This window comes from Anthonomus grandis, chromosome 8, assembly GCF_022605725.1.
Source record: "Anthonomus grandis grandis chromosome 8, icAntGran1.3, whole genome shotgun sequence".
NCBI lineage: Eukaryota > Metazoa > Arthropoda > Insecta > Coleoptera > Curculionidae > Anthonomus > Anthonomus grandis.
The window spans coordinates 29,202,625-29,222,637 of record NC_065553.1 but is presented as its reverse complement, the minus strand read 5'-3'; the positions used below and the strand labels follow the sequence as shown (position 1 = coordinate 29,222,637).

The 20,013-nt window shown below is 33.0% G+C and overlaps 1 protein-coding gene across 2 annotated transcripts in view; it reads right to left on the bottom strand.

The window, feature by feature from the left end:
* Positions 1 to 20,013, bottom strand: part of LOC126739453 (vitellogenin receptor) — a 127,700-nt gene that overhangs the window by 106,354 nt on the left and 1,333 nt on the right. For both annotated transcript variants that reach the window (XM_050445134.1, XM_050445135.1), the window contains exon 2: positions 2,472 to 2,646. In XM_050445134.1, the coding sequence (XP_050301091.1) occupies positions 2,472 to 2,646 (175 nt within the window). The remainder of the gene's footprint in view (positions 1 to 2,471; positions 2,647 to 20,013) is intronic.

Sequence of the window (20,013 nt, the reverse complement as noted above, 5' to 3'; positions counted from 1 at the left end):
GGAACAATTGATAGGAAAAATTAATGACGCTTTTGTAATAATGAGACGGGAACTAACATTACAGTATACCACAAGAGAAATAAGAAAGCGATGTTACGCGTGTATTAGAAACAATGGCCATCAATTTGAGCAAGACTTATAAATAAACGATTTTAAGTAAAAAATATGTTCTTTTTAATCAACCCGTAAAGGAAAGGGTTATGGAAACAAAAGGGCACAATAGGTTTAGCTGTTTTAGAATGGTTGAAAGAGATTGTTTTCTATTGATTTGAGGAAGTTTGTTACTCCACTATTAGTTTCTCTTTAAATATTTTTTTCAGTTATTACCTAAATCTGAATGAGACTACATTAGTCTTTAAAATAAAATTAATTGTGCGCCATTTTGGTCAAAAATTAAAAAAAAAATTGAGGGTTAAAATTAAAAAAACGGGGAAAATCTAATAAAAAAAGGAAAAAATATATTACTCCTTAAATTTGAGGAAAAACAAAAAAATACTATGCGTTTTAAATAGCCACTAACCTCACCTATTCACCATTTCCGTTTGGCTACTCACCTTCCAAACACATTAACTAAGAACTTTAAAATGTGTGGACAGCAAAGTTTCAACAATTCACTATTTAGGCCATCCAAACCTAGGGCATTTGATTTGGTAGAAGATAAAACTGAAAGGACTTCTTTTTCATCGTTTTCATATGAAAACGTCAGTGATCGCGATCGTTTACCTTTTTGTAATGTTTATAATGGTAGCAATGATAAATGATGTATAATGTATTGTAAATTAAAAGGTCACCATTAGAATCATGAAAACGTTGCGGGCGCTGCTTTTGTAGGGCCTACATATATTCCCACTTGGAGGCTCTGTTTCAGCAGGGAATCTGGAATTCCTTTTCACCCATATAGAAGATCTAGTTAGAGCTCTCGACAGAGTCTAGCTAAAATTAAAGAACCTTAGTAGTTCTGAGAAAAGAAGGTGGAGGGAGGCTAGGGCAGCCGAGAAACTTGAAGGTCCCCCGGCTCTCAAGGCAGCTGCCTTCCGTCAAACGCAACAAAGGGTTCAGGACACCTAGGTCCACGCATACCTATAGTGTACTGGCGAAACCAAAAGACTGCTAGGTCCCGACCTCAGGTTAGCTATACGCAATCAGTATAGGCAGTGTAAAACTGCAGTGGGATGACATCCTAAGATGACCATGAACCAAGAAAGTCTTAAGTAGCTCCGTCATATGCTCCCAAATCTTTTTCCTCAGGGAGAACTTAATGCTGACAGCAGTGCACCCCTCCACCCTTCTCCGGGAGATCTTATGGATTAGGCATGCACATTAGGATCTTAGGCATAATTGAAAGAAGTCATCCATTTTCTCAAAGAGACCTAGATTCAATAATCTAAAGGAAATTTTAGGCATGTGACGGAGGCATAAGACGGATAAAGACACCCTGAGGCTTCTGCAGCTTCAAAATCCCGGCCTCTCATGCTCCCATTGGAGGGTAGTAGAGCGGAAGAAAGAGGCTAAGAACCTAAAGTTGCGCGCTAGTATTCCCAGTAACTTTAGCGTTGGTATTTCACAGAAGACGGTAGATTCAGTTAAAAATCTAGTTCCAATACAAAATGAACTGTTAAAAATAGTTCAATCTTGAAGAATGCGAAGAAAAAATACAGAAGAAACCGAATCCAGGCCAAGTTCTTTAAAAGGTGGTAAGGAAAATTTATGCTTATTAAAGACAGCACAAAGAATGGCATTTTTGTTTCTTATTGGCTTGGAATAAAATCAAAAACCATTGCTGAGTATATTATGGATTATTTAAAATCATACAATTAAGACCAACATTGCAACATTGCATTTGGTTTTATGACATTGCATTGTAACAAAATCATTCACAAGTAGTGAAAAATACTGCAGCTCATTATTTTTACGGACTTTTCACGGACCTATTTTCAGTTTTCACATATGAAAAGAGTTCGGTCATTAAAGTTGTTCAGAAAGACCAAAAATATAATATTGCCCTCAATCAAAAACAATTATATTAATATTTACCATTAAGTAGAATTTAACTCATAATTCGGCACCTATATCACTTGGACTTAGTTATTTACCTTAAAATACTTGACATCGTCACTCACATTAGGACCTGCTTATTGCTGGAAAAATGAAAGCAAAAATAGGTATTGGTCAGAGCGATGTTTATTTCTTTGAAGCTACCTTGCTATTCTATGACGCTCGAGATAACCCAATTTTAAAATTTTCCGACGCATGTATTGCAGCATTACTGATTTTAGCAGGTAACTTTGGAGATGGTTCTGATAAAAATTTTATTTGGCGTATTTTCTTCAAAAATTTAACTTTTTGCATAGTGATAATAATAATAACTAAACTGGAAAAGCTTACTTCATATAGAATACTAATCTTCTTCTAAATTAAATTCAGTCTACCATAACAAAATGCCTAATTTTGTAAAATTAGGAGCTACTTACCACAATTATGTTCATCTGAAAAATCGCCGCAGTCATTTTTGCCATCGCAATGGGCATGGGCAGGTACACAAATGTTATTTTCACATCTGAAATCATCTCCTGAGCAAAGAAGAGCAGCAGAAGATGAAGAGCAGTAAACCACCGTACCGGCCAGCAGTAATACGGCGTGCAACATCTTAAAAAATAGATTATTGAGAAATATATGAACTTGACTATCACTAGTGTAGGGAATTTTTATCTTATTTTTATGCACTTAGAAAACGAAGAGTTTTCTTTATTTTAATTGCGTACAAAGTTGCGCGCTTTATTTTTGCTTTCTGGATACACTGTTTGTAATATGGGGTTTGAAAAGGGTAAAAAATTATCTCTTAAAGATTCTTAATTATTAACTACAATTGCGCATAGCCAGAACACCTTGCAGAAAACTGTAAAAACGCACTTAAATGTATCCTGGATAATATAGCAGAACACTGTTTGAGAACAGCTAGGTATGTGAAATAATTTGTTACCAAGATGAATTGTGTTTATTATTTGTTGGACATTGCTTTGGGCATTACTTATTACGTTTATCATATTAAGTTATCCTTATTGATATTAAAAAAATAGTTCAAATTCTGTAAGGCGTATTTGGTAAACTGAACAATGTATTCAGTACAATTTTTGCTGCCATTTAGTGAGCATTTGTTTTAATTATGCGTGCAACATAGTCAATATATTTTTTTTTCCAATCAAATCAAATATATTACAGAAAAAGTGATGCATGTACAAATTACATAAATAATAGTTGTACACCTGGATATACAGATCGTGTTATCGTGAGCTACGTATTACCCAAAATAATGGCAACACCGCTTGGTTGCGGCTTGCAGGCGGCGGAATTTTTCGTTTTTATTTTTTGAACTGGGAGTCAGCAGATCTCACTTTGCTGTATTACTGCACGTTGCATTAATAATTTTTGAGCGTTATTTTCGTGTTTTTTTTCAGTATGGCTGTTTATACCCCTTCCGAAAGAGTTCAACTAATTAAATGGTTTTATAGAGGCAATTCGGCAGTACAATGTAGAGATTTGTTTTCAGTGACATTTGAGAATAGACCGATTCCTTGTGCAAAAACAGTTTTAAATGTGGTTACAAATTTTGAGACATCTTTTTGTCTTCAAGATTGTAAAAAATGCCACACAAAATGTCAAGAACCACCTGTTGAAGTAGTCCAGGATATAGAACGGCGGGAAGAAATGGTTTGCAGTACCCTAGAACTTGATTCAACACGGTCCACTAGAAGTGTTGGAGAGGAACTGGGAATGAGCAATAAAACTGTTGCTCGTATCTGCAAAAAATATGGGTACAAATGTTTCAAGTATTCAAAAACTCAGGAAAGATTTCCTGAAGACCAGTGGCGAAGAATGGAATTTTGTGAAACCATGATGGAAAAGGCAAATAAAAACGAATATTTTTTAAAAAATATTTTGTTTTCTGATGAATCTTCTTTTCCATTACATGGCAAACGCAATCCTTCCATTGTTCGTTATTGGTCTCAGGAAAACGAGCACAGAAGTTTTCAGTTTCGTACCCAGTATCCTCAAAAATTGAATGTTTGGGCAGGTATTTTGGGCGAAAATGTTATAAGGTCATTTTTTATTGATGGCACTTTAAACGCCCAAAAGTACCTTGAGTTGCTGCAAAACCAAGTTCTTCCTGCCATTCAAATCCTACCTGATGCAAACCTGGAATCGGTTTATTTTCAGCAAGATGGCTGTCCTGCTCATAACGCGGCTAGGGTAAAAGAATTTTTAACAAATACTTTTCCTAACCGTTATTAGTGGGACTGGCTATATTAAATGGCCTCCTAGATCTCCAGATTTGTCTCCAAATGACTTTTATCTCTAGGGTTACCTTAAGCAGACCATTTACAAGCATGAATTTAGTAGGCCAACAAATTTAGAAGAGTTGCAAAATAAAATTGTCGAAGGTGTCGAATTCCATTTTACCTGAAACTCTTTTGTAGGTGCGAAATAGCTTTTACGATAGGTTAAATTTTTGTTTAGCGAAAGAAGGCGGTTTATTTGAGCCTTTTATTTAAAAAATTATATGTTGTTAAGTTTGTTTATTAGAGTTTAATTTCTGATTTTTTATTATATTTTTATTAGAGTTGATATTTAATTTTTTATTAGAATAACGCTTTAATTTTCATTATGCAAAACACAGCATATTAAACATTTTAAGATTACAATTCTATGCGGGTTTTACACATTGTCATGTCTGTAAAACCCGCATTAGAATAAATATTTTAAAAATGCCTGGATTTTCGCGTAATATTTTGGGACATTTTGTGGCCAAACGACGCAAGACGGGATTAGTAAACACGAAAGTTAGATGTTTACAAATCCCGTCCTCGGGCCGGCCGGGGCGGTGCTCTGTCGCAGGCACTCGTACACGCGCGACGTTGCAAAATTTCGCCTCTATGTGGTTTCCTATAAGTAACGAACGAAAACACGATCTGTATATCTGTATGTGTACAAGAGAACCTTACAGCAATCGCATATCCATCCTTTATTATATTAATTTCCTAATTCTATTTTACCAACTACATAAAACTTATCTATTATAATTGATGACTTATACACCTAATTTGTTTAGTATAAACCTGAAATGCATTTTTATGACCTGTCCAAGATTAGCAAACATATCAAAGTTTTGACTCAAATATAGTGAAATTTTTTTTATTAAATAGTTTTGGGTTGTGGAAGCGTCTAATGTCTGTAGAGAGAATATTGTAAAATTTAGGACCAATATATGGTACAAATCTTTGGTTTCTTGTTTTAGTCAGAAAATGGATTTTTACAGACTCCGCAGACGTGTTTCTTATATGATAATTTATAGTATATTGTTGTCTTAAGACAGGATTGTACACTAATAAAAGAATGAACATATACACTATCAGACAAAAGTAGAGCAACACTTCCAAAAATATTGGAAAATACCGATTTTAAAATTATAAATGCATGATAATGGTTACGGTTAGTATACGAACACTACAAAGAAGGTTAGTAGACGAAAAGTTATTTAGTAGACGTCCAGCTAAAAAGTCGTTAGTTTCAATAAGAAATAGAGCAGCAAGGATGGCATTTGCACGCCGCCATTTAAACTGGACCGTCAATGACTGGAAAAAAGTTCTATTCAGTGATGAAACGCGCTAAAAAATATTCAATTTTAATGGAATGAGGCGTGTGAGGCGACCAATCAATACAAGGTTTAATCCTAAATACGTAACACCTACAATTAAGCATGGTAAAGGTAGTGTATTTTTATGGGGTTATTTTTCATGGAATGGGGTTGGCCCTATGCACTTTATTAATGATACGATGGACCGATTTGTTTATAGGGATATCATGCAGAATGTTATGCTTCGTTATGCAGAATGGGAAATGCCATTGCGTTTTATTTTTCAACAGGACAACGATCCAAAACATTCTTCACAAGTTGTTCAACAGTGGTTTCGGGAAAATAATGTTCGTGTTTTACAGTGACCAGTACAATCCCCAGATCTTAACCCCATTGAGAATCTCTGAGAAGAAGTAGAACGTCGTATTCGTACCCAAATGTTTCCAAATAAACAATCCTTAATAAACAAAATTAGTGAAATTTGGACAAGTCTTCCCGAAAATGTCATTCAGAAGTTGATTGCTTCAATGCCGCGCCGTTGTCAGCAAGTAATTAATAATAATGGATATTCTATCAATTACTAATGTGTTACTTTCAATTGTTTTTGTTGTTAAATGTGTTAAATATTTTTTGTTGAACTAAAGTAAAATAAAATACTGTTAAATACAATTTGTTGCTCTACTTTTGTCGCCCCCATTCTTATCAATTTTTATAATCATTAATATTTACCGTTCTTAAAATGATTAAAAGTACACCAAAATGTACTGAAATATTACTTTCAGTTTAAGGATAGTATGACATTAAGCTTAGCGAAAAATTATAACCCAATAATTTTTTTTATTCAAACATAAATAAAATTGAACTTTATTACTCTACTTTTGTCCGATAGTGTAATTGTTGTACTGTCATAAATTGAGCTTCCTGGAACAAGAGTTTAGTTGAGTATTTAGCATTTTTTTTTAAATATGACTATTAACACATATTTTCGGGTAACATTAAGAATATTTAAAGTCGTTGAATAAGTTCCGCCTCATATTGACAAACCGTATCTAGTTATTGATTCCGCTAATGCAAAGTATAGCAATTTCAAAATTTTTATTGGCACACAATTTCTTACTTGATAAAATTTATAAATTAATTTTTGCAGTTTTGTGTTTGTGCTTTCTATGTGTTTATCCCATTTCATATTTTGATCCATTATAATTCCTAAATATTTAATAAGTTTTTTTCAAAAATTGGGTGCATTGACATGGATATTCATTTAAGAAACAAAAATATGCATTTTAATTTCATCGGCTTTACATTGATGATTGTCAAGAGTACTAAAACACATAAATTTTATTTTATCCATATTTATTGTTAATTTATTCTCTCCCAACCCTTGATGTACATTTGCGAATTCACGTATAAAATGCTCGACTGTGTCGCTCCATTTATCGCCTTGTACAAGAAGAGCAGTGTCATCTGCATACGAGATTAGTCTATTTGTTTTTAAATACAAAGATATCGTTAATGTATAAAGAACATAATAGCGGTCCGAGATCAGTACCTTGCGGTATACTATATTGCACTATTTTATAAGTAAAGTACTTCTTAGCTCATTTCCAATTCTTATACATTGCCGTCGATCTTCAAGATAATTTCTTAAGCATTATTCAATAAATTATTAATTTTAATTATTATTTAAACGACGACCAAAATGTAACCAATAACAAATGCTAATAAATAGTAAAATTCATTCTCATTTATTATTTTTATTACAGTGTGGTTGTCCTCCCTCTTCCCTTCTTATCTTTTAAGTGTGTTTATATAAAAATTTGAAATTTGGCACACATTTTTAGCAACGTAAATGCTACTTTTTAGTTCCTAGCTTATTTTGCAAAACTGCAAAATAGCGGCGGTATCATGCGATACTTCGTTTGAAAGCTGCTACTAAATGCTTTATGGTCCTAGAATGTTAAGTCATTACTTGTACCGATAGCAAAATAGCAACCTCTTAAAATTTTATTTTTCGCATTTTTATCTTTATTTAAAATAATTAGACATAATTTAATACCTAAATGTAACTATTTCACTACAAAAAATTTTGAGAATGTGAACCATTAGCTTCAAGACAGTAAAATAATCTTTTGGAGAACTCGTCACGAACATTTTGGAAAGTGGCAACATCAATATTGCGACATGCATCAATTTGACGTAGATCGAAGATAGATTCTGGATGAGTGACGTAGACTTTCTGTTTCAAGTAGACCCACAAAAAAAGTCCAGAAGTGTAGGATCGGGCGACCTGGCTGGTCACTCGACAGGCCTTCGACTACCAATCCACCGATTAGAATTAGTTAAATATTAATATCATCTTGTTGGAAAACTGTTTCCAACTGAAATTCATGAGGATTGTCTTTAAATATATATTTAAAGATATATTTAATTATATTATATTTAAGTTGCTAATAATGTGTGTCAAATTGGAAATTTTTATATAAACGCATTCAAAAGATAAAAGGGGGCGGGGGACAATTAAGAGCCGTACTACGAAAATATATATTTAATTTTATAAGAACTATAATATAAATTTTTTTACATTTATTTTTAGTCCGACAATAAATTGACCTAAAACAGTAACACGCATTCCCTCAATTTGCAAACACGTGAAGTTAATTTTTTACTTAAAACACTGCTAGTTTCACTAAAATTAGCTGTTAAAGGGACATCATAGGGTGGTAAACTACCCTAATGTTGGCGCCTACCCAATCGTTGGCACTAAAAAATATTTTTATAATTTATAAGGTTCTTGAAAAATATTTGAGCCTATGAATTAATATTTTTTAATGCGGAACCTTACTTATTTCATATACACTTATAATATAGTTCTTGCTGAATTCAGCATTACTGAGGTTAGCAAATCATGCGTGTGTGTTGCAGAGTAGTGAAAAAAAAGTAATAAATTACGATTTTTCATAAGGAACCATTAGAAATCATTTGTTTTTTTCTAATATTATCTGGTTAAATATGGAGATGTATGTTTGTGCTATAAGGTTTAAGTAAACGGTTTTAAAACATATTTAACTTCCTTTAAATTTAGTTTTAACCATATAAGTGTATAAAAAGACAGTGTTTACTATAGGATAATTAAAATACATGTTTTCCATTTATTGGCACCCTATGCCAACTATAGTGATTTTAATTATTTTGTGGTCTAAATTATTAATCTATAGTCGGATTACCGAACAGATGGAGTAAATGATGTGCGCAAAATATAGGCCCGCCCATCGATGCAACCTTGGCAGATTTAGACGAGGAGAATTATGCCTACTTATTTTCAATTATTTTACCGTACAGCTTTTTTTTAAATATAATACCGTCGCCTGTAAAATGGCTCCAAACCGATTTTGAGGTTGTGCGAGGTAATGATATAATAATCCCTTTTAAGTATTTTGTTATGCAAAGTTATGTTAATATATGGGGCTAACATGGGGTTTACCGAAAAGGGATAGGTAATCCTTTTAAGTAATCGTGCCAGGTCAAACATCTAGGGTGTAATTGTCCAGGTTCATCAGAACCGAGCGCTACCTGTGCGCCGGAAGTTTTGCCTATAATAGTAAAGACCAATAAAAATTGTCATACGTGAGCAACAATCGAGCGGTCAGGGGGCGCTGTTTTCTGATGAACCCGGCCATTATAAAATATAATTTTATGATCATAATCTGGTTTTGAGAATTACTTAAGTAGCTTTTATCTTTTATTATATATGTATATATTTATATATGTTCATAATCACTTCCTTTTAGCAATGGTTAAATGTTTTCGTACTCTTTTCTTGGGGGGTGATAATGGGGATGTACGTGGCGCATCAGCCATTATTTGTTAACAAACAAATTAACAAAAAAATAAACACAATCTCAACTTTTCAATATTGCGAAGATTCAAATATTCGAATAGCAGAAAATTCAACCAAAACGATCTAAAGCCGCTCGACTAATAAAATTAAATAAAACCCCAAGGCATGAACCCTATCGAGGCTCTAGGCCACACCTCCAGCGCAGAACGATCACATGACCACTCCATCTCTTCGGTAACCCAAGTATAGATACAATCTATACTTTTTCATTAAAATATAGAAATATTTTTTTATGATTTTTATGACTTTTTTACTTTATTTATAACCAATATTTTAAAATATTACATTAAATACCCTATCAAAAATGTTTGTTAAGTAAAAAAATGAAAAAAAAATTCCTCTATCGGAGCTACGAAATTATAAACTTTCGTATTATTGGCACTCTCCTTTGATTGTTCTTTTTTTGCAGAAAATTATATTTAATTTATGTTCCTAACAAATACTATGCTAAATTATGATTTTTATTGACAAATGCAATCCTACAGTATCTGAATAAGATGTAAGAAGGTGGCTATTTATGTCTAATTTAAGGAAAAAGTATTCGAGAATATTTTATAGGCCCAAGAATTTTTATTGGGGGGTGAGAATAATTTTTTTTATTGTCCCACTAACATGGGACAAGTTTTTTCTCCAATAGAAACTAAAAACGTGTATGAGGTTGACCAAAAGAATGTTAAACTGTAATGTCTACTTTTTCGGCGTGCAACTTACCTTTCTAAAAGTTCTTAGACTTTCCTTAATTCCTATCAAAGTTTAATATTAAAGAATATAAGTAATGTTCTTAAGTCAATGTTTATATGCTTTATGAAAATAATTTTAATTTTTGTTTTTCACCTAAGTCAATACTTTATTTTAATAATCAAATTTTGTGTCAAATCAATTTTTTCAAGTCAATTTCTTTGTCTTTCTTTTAAAATTTTTTTTTTTGTTACACATCATTTAAAATTTTATGATAAATATATTTGGTACGAAAAAAATTGTTTGTGTTTTAAATTCAAAATATGTACCTACAACTTGTCTTTTCTTAAAAAAAAACCTTGGTATAATAAAGAACAAATTAAAAACAATTACCACCAATGATTTAGGATATGTAGGAAAAAAATTAAATAATATATATTCATGACGATTTGACTAAGTATAATGTTATAGAGTTATTTAAAAGTGCTAAACAATACAAACAAGAAAACAATTACAAGTATCTATAGGTAAATAATAGAAAAATATTACTGCGTAAGGATGACAGCAGTAAAATTAACTTACTTGAAAGTCCTAGAAAGTTAAAAAAGACTAAAAATGCCTCGGAATACTTTTAGTATAATTTACTTTAATATTCAAAGCTTAAAAATTTAGTTTAATGAGTTTCAGGCTAATAAGGAAGCCTTTGAATAATGATATTTTCGTTTTGACTGAGACATGGTTATATCCCAATGAAGTACAATTTTTTAATGTTCTAGGCTATCGGGTTCATTGTTTAACAGAATCGAAAGGAGAAAGGAAAGGAGGAGGGTGCGATCATATTATACATCGCCAAAATCATGAATGTATAACATCAAACCATTTAAGTCAAATTAAACAAAAAGAATTAGCATACAAAAAACAAGAATTTTCCACGCAATCTTAATTTTAAAATGGAATTTATAAAACACTTTTATACTCGCTTTATCTTAGAACATTGAAAGGCTAAAATAGATATACAGGATGTCCCAGCGAAAACGAAACAGAGCTATTTTCGGTATGAAAAAAATTTTTTTTTTTTAAAAATCTAGGACACGTCGATTTTATTTTTGAGGGGGACAACTTTTACTTACCAAGGCACCCTCATAACAGCAACCCCCTTCAAGGGGGTGGAATCACCCCTAAAATCCTAAATGGAAAGAGGGGTCGTATGATACCTTATTTCAAAGGTCTTTTAATTCGAATATAACTGCCAAATTTGAAATGGCTAAAATTATTTCTCTGGATAAAACAGCTTGTCAAAATTGCGGAAACAGCGAAAATGAAAAAGGTATTATGGACTCTTTTTTGGATAATATTTTTAAAAGAACAAGGAAATCCTATTTTCGAAGGGGTCACTTATTAATTAAGAGGCCACCTAATACCTGGAATCCTTTACGAGGGGTTGAAAGCACACCTTAAATCTTAAACAGAAAGAGGGATCGTGTTATACCTTATGTTGAAAGCGTTAGATGGTTACACTATTTTTACTTCAAATTTAAATGGTGACTTCTGAGTGACTGATGGATTTCTTCTGGATATGAAAGCCAAATAAAATTCTGGAAAAAATGCTTTAAATAAACCATTATGCCTGAAACCCTTTCTTACATTTTTTTTTATTGGATCATTAAAACATGATTAAAAATTTATTAGTATTGTTATTAGACCTTATCAGCATATCATAAATAAAAACGAAATACCAAATAAAATGCAAACACAAGTATCTCAAGAATTTATTTAGCTTGCTAAATATCATTGGTACTTTTTTCATAAAGCAGCATTTATTTAAATAGTTTTAAATTATTACCCAGTCTTTTACGTGTTGAAACACTGTTAGCAATAGTTTATTCTACTGCAGAGAGGGTTGAGATGATAGAGTTTTTCTTTCGGCATAACAATTGTGCCAATAGAACGGTACAAGAATTTAATGACCTTCATCCAGAAAAACGAGTCAACAGAAAATACGTTCTAGAAATAGTTGCTAAATTTAGGGAATCTGGCAGTGTCTTAAATAAAAAGCGTAGGTCAACTTCATGCCGAGCCAGGAATAAGTGTCAGAAAATTGGCGACGAATACAGGAGTAAGTAAAAGTAGTGTTCATAGGATACTTAAGCATAATAAATTCCATGCTTACAAAATTCATCTGGTGCAAGAACTGAATGAGGTCGATTTTGACAGACGAGTGCAATTTTGTGAATCGCTTAGTGATATGATAACTGTTAATCCGCGTCTTATTTACAACATTTGCTTTTCAGATGAATGTTTTTTTTTTCTTAATGGCAACGTAAATCGTCATAACTGCCGCTACTGGTCAAATGCAACTCCGGGCCAGTTTCGTGAAGTTCATACCCAGTTCCCTGAGAAGTTAAATGTTTGGGCGGGAATCTTGGGCGGCTCCATTGTTGGTCCGTTTTTTCTGCCCGGAAATTTGAATGGAAAAATGTACCGAGATCTCTTGGAAAATGCCGTATATCCAAGAATAGTAGAAATAATGGAAGGCGGAAATCATTCTGATGATGATCAAGTCGTTTTCCAACAAGACGGAGCGCCTCCACATTATGCTGCTGGTGTGAGGCAATATCTTGATGAGATATTTCCTGATCGTTGGATTGGAAGGAGAGGATCTTTTATGGAATGGCCAGCTAGGTCACCCGATTTAACCCCATTAGATTTTTTTTTTATGGGGGCATTTAAAAACAAAAGTTTACGCTACCCAACCAGACACCCTAGAAGACTTACGCCAGAGAATTATAAATGAGTGTCAGATGATAACACCTGAAGTTCTACAAAACGTCAGGCATCGTTTTGAGCAAAACCTGTATTCCTGCATGGAAGTAGGCGGGGCACAATTTGAACATTTAATAAATTGACGTAATTTAAATAAACTTGTTTTATTTAAAAGACAAAAGGAAAAGGGTAGGTATTTCGTATCTCTCCACTTTTACTGGCAGTAAAGATTGTATTTCTTGCTATTTTTATATCCACAAGATATCCATCAGTCACTCAGAAGTCACCATTTAAATTCAGAGTAAAAAGGCCTTTAAAAAAGGAATGACACGACCCCTTTTTCTATTTAAGATTTAAGGGGTGCTTTCAATCCCTCGTAAAGGGTTTCAGGTATTAGGGTGGCCTCTTAATTAATAAGTGACCCCTTTGAAATTAGGACTTCCTTATTCTTTTAAAAATATTATCCAAAACAGAGTTCAAAATACCTTTTTCATTTTCGCTGTTTCTACAATTTTGACAAGCTGTCATATCCGGATAAAAAATTTTAGCCACTTCAAATTTGGCAGTTATATTCAGAATTAAAAGACCTTTGAAATAAGGTATCACACGACCCCTCTTTCTATTTAAGATTTTAGGGGTGATCCCACCCCCTCGAAGAGGGTTACTGGTTACTTGGTAAGGAAAAGTTGTCCCCCTCGAAAATAAAATCGACGTGTTCGAGATTTTTGTAAAAAAATTTTTTTTTCATACCAAAAATACCTCTGTTTTGTTTTCGCTGGGACACCCTGTATATTAAGCGTAAAAATAACATCTTCGAAGCGAAAAAAAAATTAACATTCTTATTCCTAAAACCGCTTCTAAAAAAATTGAAATGGCAACACCGCAGGCAAAAGCTGATGTCATAAAGAGTTTAGTTGGTAATAGTGTTTATAATTTAAAGCATAATCTATTAATAATAAATATTTTTTGACGACGTCACTGGTAAAGATTACTTGTATCGGTGGCATCAACAATGCGATTGAGCGGCGTTGCGATGTTGTTGCCTTTTTCTTTAATATAGGGACGTTATCTACATTCATTTAATTTTTAATGTTGACTTCTTTATAGAGTATCTTATCATATTTTATTAAAGAGGAATAGTATTATTTTGCGCTTGTCAAAATAAGGGACAAATTTGTATGAACATGAAGTGTATTTTTTTGCCAATTTTACATAAGCCTTTGGAATCATTGCATCAGAGATGTTGCAAGCAAATAAACGGCCCATAGTTGCCACGGCAATGCTAATTCTAGCCTTTGAATGTTCTAAACGTTTTATGTTATTAGTCTTAAAGAAGCTAAGAGACGCTCACTACTACTAGTAGAGTAGTTTCAACCTGAATCATCAAATCGAAAGGATATAAGCACCTACTTGACAAATCTCTGTAAGATTCGGTAAAAGTCGGCAGGTATTTCTTTTAAGTGAATATTCTATTGCTCAATGTCGGTATTACTAATATACAAATGTTGAAATAATTACTCTATTTTAACACGCACTAACTATTTTTTATTATATTTTTTTTAAGTTAAAAATAATAACGATTTTGCATTTGATATATAAAATGTAAAGCTGTAAGGGCTGGTATGTCTTCAACCCAACCCAATCAATATCTACCCTATTAAAGTTAATTTTAATTTGCAACAAAGATTATTTAGATTGTTATAAAATATTAATATAGGAAATCGACCACAAACTTGATACAACATAGTCCCTCTTACCAGATCTTTATGTAGGGGAGACCGGGGACAATTTAAACAGGGGACGGTTGAAACAGTCGCCATTTTTTTAGACGCGAAGGTAAAAACTCGTGTGCGCAGCCTCACACCGTTTCACTAGTTCCACATTTCTGCTCGACAGTGTGAAACTAGCAGTTGAGCAAAGTGGGTGTGTTTGCGCTCGGCTCTCTTATTTTAAGTCAACAAAGTAATTTTTACGTTTCATCTAAAAAGTGTGGAAACAAGAAATTTAAGTGTAAGTACACCACTTTTTTGTTTTTAATCAATTTTTTTATGTTTTTGCTTAGGTTTAGCAGCCTAAACTTGTTAGTTTTAATTAAAGAGTTTAAAGAAAAATAATATTTGGCCAAAAAAACCTGAAGGGGACAATTAAAACAAGATGTAAATAATTTTACGGTGACGGTTGAACATAATTTATAGAAGGCTTTTGGTACTATTTTTGCGTAAACTGATTAACTGATTGTAACAAATTCTCTGAGGGCTATTATTTTGTTATAGAATGCCAAGTGAAAGGGCCACGAAAAAAATAGAGGGACCAAATCCAACTTGGTTTACGAAAATGCATATAGGGAGGTTATTGAAAATGGAGCATCCGTAAGGTCTGCGGCAGATTTGTTTGAACTGAATCATGTTACATTAGGCAGATTTATTAAGAAAAAGAAAGAATCTATTGAACAAGGGTCCACTGAAACTATAACAATGGGATATAGGTACGTACGACGAGTATTTAACGTTGAGCAGGAAAAATCCATTGTTAAATACATAATAGAGGCATCTCAAATATTTTACGGTCTATCGCCAAAAGAAATACGTAAACTGGCCTACCAAATAGCCATAAAATATTCATTAAATATGCCGAATACATGGACTAAAAACTTATTGGCAAGAGAAGATTGGTTTTCCGGGTTTATGAAACGTAATCCTGAACTATCAATCCGTTGTCCCCAGGCTTGTCCTTTCAAGAACGACCAGTTTTAACCTAACAAATGTACAAACTTTTCTTTGACAATCTAGCCACGGTAATAGACAGATATAAATTCCAAGCGAAGGACATTTATAATATAGACGAAACCGGTGTTATCACGGTACAAAAACCTGCTAAAATCGTAGCAGAAAAGGAACGCAAACAGATAGGTGCACTTACATCAGGAGAATGTGGCACTTTGGTGACAGTGGCAATAGCAGTAAATGCAATTGGAAATAGCATCCCACCAATCTTTATCTTTCCAAGATTAGGATATCAGGATCATTTCGTTCGTGACGGTCCAACTGGGTGTATTGGAGCAGAAAATGCTAGTGGATAGATGCAAGAAGATGAATTCTTGCTCTACTTAAGACACTTTCAAAAACATACCAACAGTTCAATTGAAAATAAAGTTTTGCTTTTAATAGATAACCATCAATCTCATGTAAGCATACCATGCTTGGAATTTTGCAAAAAAAAACGGCATTGTTGTCCTCTCATTTCCCCCACATTGTTCACATAAACTACAACCTTTGGATCGATCGATTTATGGTCCATTTAAAAAAGCTGTAAATTCAACTTGCGATTCTTGGATGAGAAACAACCCAGGCAAAACGATGACAATTTATGACATCCCCAGCATCGTTAAACAGAGTCTCTCTATGGTTTTAACACAATCTAATATTGTTGCTGAATTCCAGTGCACTAGTATAAGGAGGTTTAATCGAGATATTTTTACGGCTTTAGATTTTGCCCCATCATATGTAACTGACAGACCTGCTCCCGAAAATTTGCAGTTAAATATCCCCCAAGAAGGCCAGGCAGTACGTTCAAGAGAGAATAAAGATTTAAGCAGCAATGATTCTTTTCCAAAATTAGTAAATTCTAACTCTCCAAGAGCGTCAACGAGCGGAACTGTTTCGTTAGAGCCACCAAGCACCCCGCCTTCAGTTGCCAGTCAGCCTCTAACCTCTCTTTGGATGTGTTTTCACCTGAGCTAATAACGCTGTTACCAAAAGCTCTTTCTCGGAAAACTACAGGGAAACACAAAACACCATTTATACGGACACACCAGAAAAAGATGCTATTCAACAAGAATATGAAGCAAAAAAAAAAAAGAAAGTGAAAAAAAAATTGGTGATCCAAAAATTACATCAAAAACACCAGTGGCCAAAAAAACGCGTCAACAGAATAGTCAGGACGATAGCAGCAGTGACAATGAAGATTGTTTTTGTCTAGTATGTTTGGAATCGTATAGAAATAGCAGTTCAGGGGAAAAATGGGTGCAATGCATTGATTGCCACCAATGGTCACATGTAGAATGCACTCGTCAAGAAGATTTGTATATCTGTCATAACTGCATGTTAAAATAAATATTCTTCTTTGCTAATTTATCTTTATTTTAGCATTAGGATAAATATTATGTTGTTTAAAACTTTTGAATAAAAAATTTGGTTTTATTTAAGTGTAAAATTTATATGTATCAATGTTTTTTTCTTCGTATTTCTAAATTGAATGTTATTTCAGTATTAAATTAAATATTTTGTTAATTCTTAATGGTGTTTAAACCGTCCCCGTCTCCGGGACAATTAAAACAATATACAAGGCTATATTTTTCCTTTAATATCTTACAGGCATTATACAAGGTGTTTCACTTTTTTGTAGCAGGACTTTAACAGTATTTAGAAAAATTAATTTTAAGGTACGTTTCTCATATAAATTTTGATCGTCAAACTTTTTGTTTCTGAGATACAGGGCGTCAAAGTTTCGCAAGAAAAAAAGTTTTTATTTTTTAATATCCGAACTATCAAAGATATTGAAATCAAAATTGGTATAAACAATTCTAGGATGAAGGGTCATAATCGTAAATAATGTCATGTTTCTACGTTGGCCAGTGGCGAAGATATGGCTAATTAATAATTATTAGTGATTAAACGATCATTTCTAAATAGTGCATTTAATTGTAAACAAAGATGCCCTCTTGATATTTTTTCGTATCTGACTCCGTTTTCTCCTCAAATTGGGTTGTAAAAATCACTTAAGATTTGAAGATAAATTTATTTCAACCGTCTAATAAATCGAAATATAGAACAGTACCACAAATACTTATAACTTATTTATAACAAACAACAGATTACAAGAACACAACAAACAATTAACAAATTTAAAGAAGGTGTTCGAAATGTGAACCATTTTCTGCAATACATAATTCACATCGACGAATAACCGAACGTGAAATGTTATTTAAAAATGGTACTATTTCATTACAAGCAATCCTTATTCTATTTATAAGGTCATTCCTTGTTGGAACAGGTGTCGCATACACTCTTTCTTTTAAAAATCCCCATACTGAAAAGTCTAAGGGGTTTAAGTCTGGGGATCGTGGAGGCCACGCTACTGGCCCTCCACGACCCATCCACCTTTCTGGATAATGGATCCAACCAGTTTCGCACAATTCTCCCATAATGCGCAAGACAACCGTCAAGCTGGAACCAACTCCGTCTCCTTAAATTTAAAGGAATATCTTCCCACATATTCGCATGCTCCCGTTCTAAAAATTCCAAGAAGGCTGCAGCATTTACCCGTGGTGGCAAAAAATATGGTCCAAAAAGTCGATTGTCATAAATACCAATCCAGACATTAACACTAAATTCATGCTGGAAGCTTCTTGGTCGAATTCCATGTGGATTTTCATGCGCCCAAATGTGCTGATTATGGAAATTGACCACTCCACGCCGAGTGAAGCAAGACTCATCGCTCCACAACACGTTATTTAAAAAACCTGGAGTATTATTAGCTGCATTAAGAATCCAACGACAAAATGCAGTTCTTTGTTCTTCATCTCCTGGTTGTAATCCCTGAACAGGCTGCAAATGATAAGGACGTCTATGATCCCGTCTTAACACTCGGTAAACACGGGAAGCTGAAATTCGTAAACCAGCGGAAACTCTTCTAATACTTTGTTGTAGGATTTCTGTTGAACTCATGCAAAATTTGTTGCCTATTTCTCTCTATTCGAAAATTTACATTATTTTCATTTCCTCGTACATTGCCTAAACCATTCTCAATTATTTGTCGATGAACTCTTACAAATACAGAAGGATGTGGATGCCTTCTAATCGGATATCTGCGCATATATTCCCGGGCTACTTCTGCGGAGTTTCCATTTGCAACCCCATAAATAAAGTGGATATCCGCTAACTCTTGATTTGAAAACATAAATGGCATTTTGACACAAAAACGATAAGAAGAAATAAACAAATAACACTTTTTGAGAACGCAATTGCAATTTGACACGATAATACTAATATGACATTTACATTTTATGACACTGTTTTTATTTCATGGCACACTATTGAAATTATTAAAATAATTTAATATAAATAACATTTCACGTTCGGTTATTCGTCGATGTGAATTATGTATTGCAGAAAATGGTTCACATTTCGAACACCTTCTTTAAATTTGTTAATTATTTGTTGTGTTCTTGTAATCTGTTGTTTGTTATAAATAAGTTATAAGTATTTGTGGTATTGTTCTATGTTGCGATTTATTAGACGGTTGAAATAAATTTATCTTCAAATCTTAAGTGATTTTTACAACCCAATTTGAGGAGAAAACGGAGTCAGATACGAAAAAATATCAAGAGGGCATTTTTGTTTACAATTAAATGCACTATTTAGAAATGATCGTTTAATCGACTTAATCCAGTGGCGTGCTACTTTTTTAGTCACATTAACATTATTAATGAGTCATATCTCCGCCACTGGCCAACGTAGAAACATGACATTATTTACGATTATGACCCTTCATCCTAGAATTGTTTATACCAATTTTGATTTCAATATCTTTAATAGTTCGGATATTAAAAAATAAAAACTTTTTTTTTTGGGAAACTTTGACGCCCTGTATCTCAGAAATAAAAAGTTTGACGATCAATATTTATATAAGAAACCTACCTTAAAATTAATTTTCTAAATACTGTTACAGTCCTGCTACAAAAAAGTGAAACACCCTGTATAATAAGTAAAATAACCTGATTTAAAATATACAAGGAATTAATGAATGTCCTTGTAAAAAATTTTTTAGCTGTAAATATGATTTTCTCTAAGAGAAAAAAATAAATCTTTTGAAATTGTTTCAATTGTCCCCGGTCTCCCCTATTAAAAATAAATCTCCCCTACTAAAATAATATCTATATAATGAAACCGAAGAGAAGAACTTTATAATGATTATCTGGAGTAGATTATGTCAACAATTTGTCAGTTAATTATAAAAGTAAAGTTCCAAAAATAAACAATCA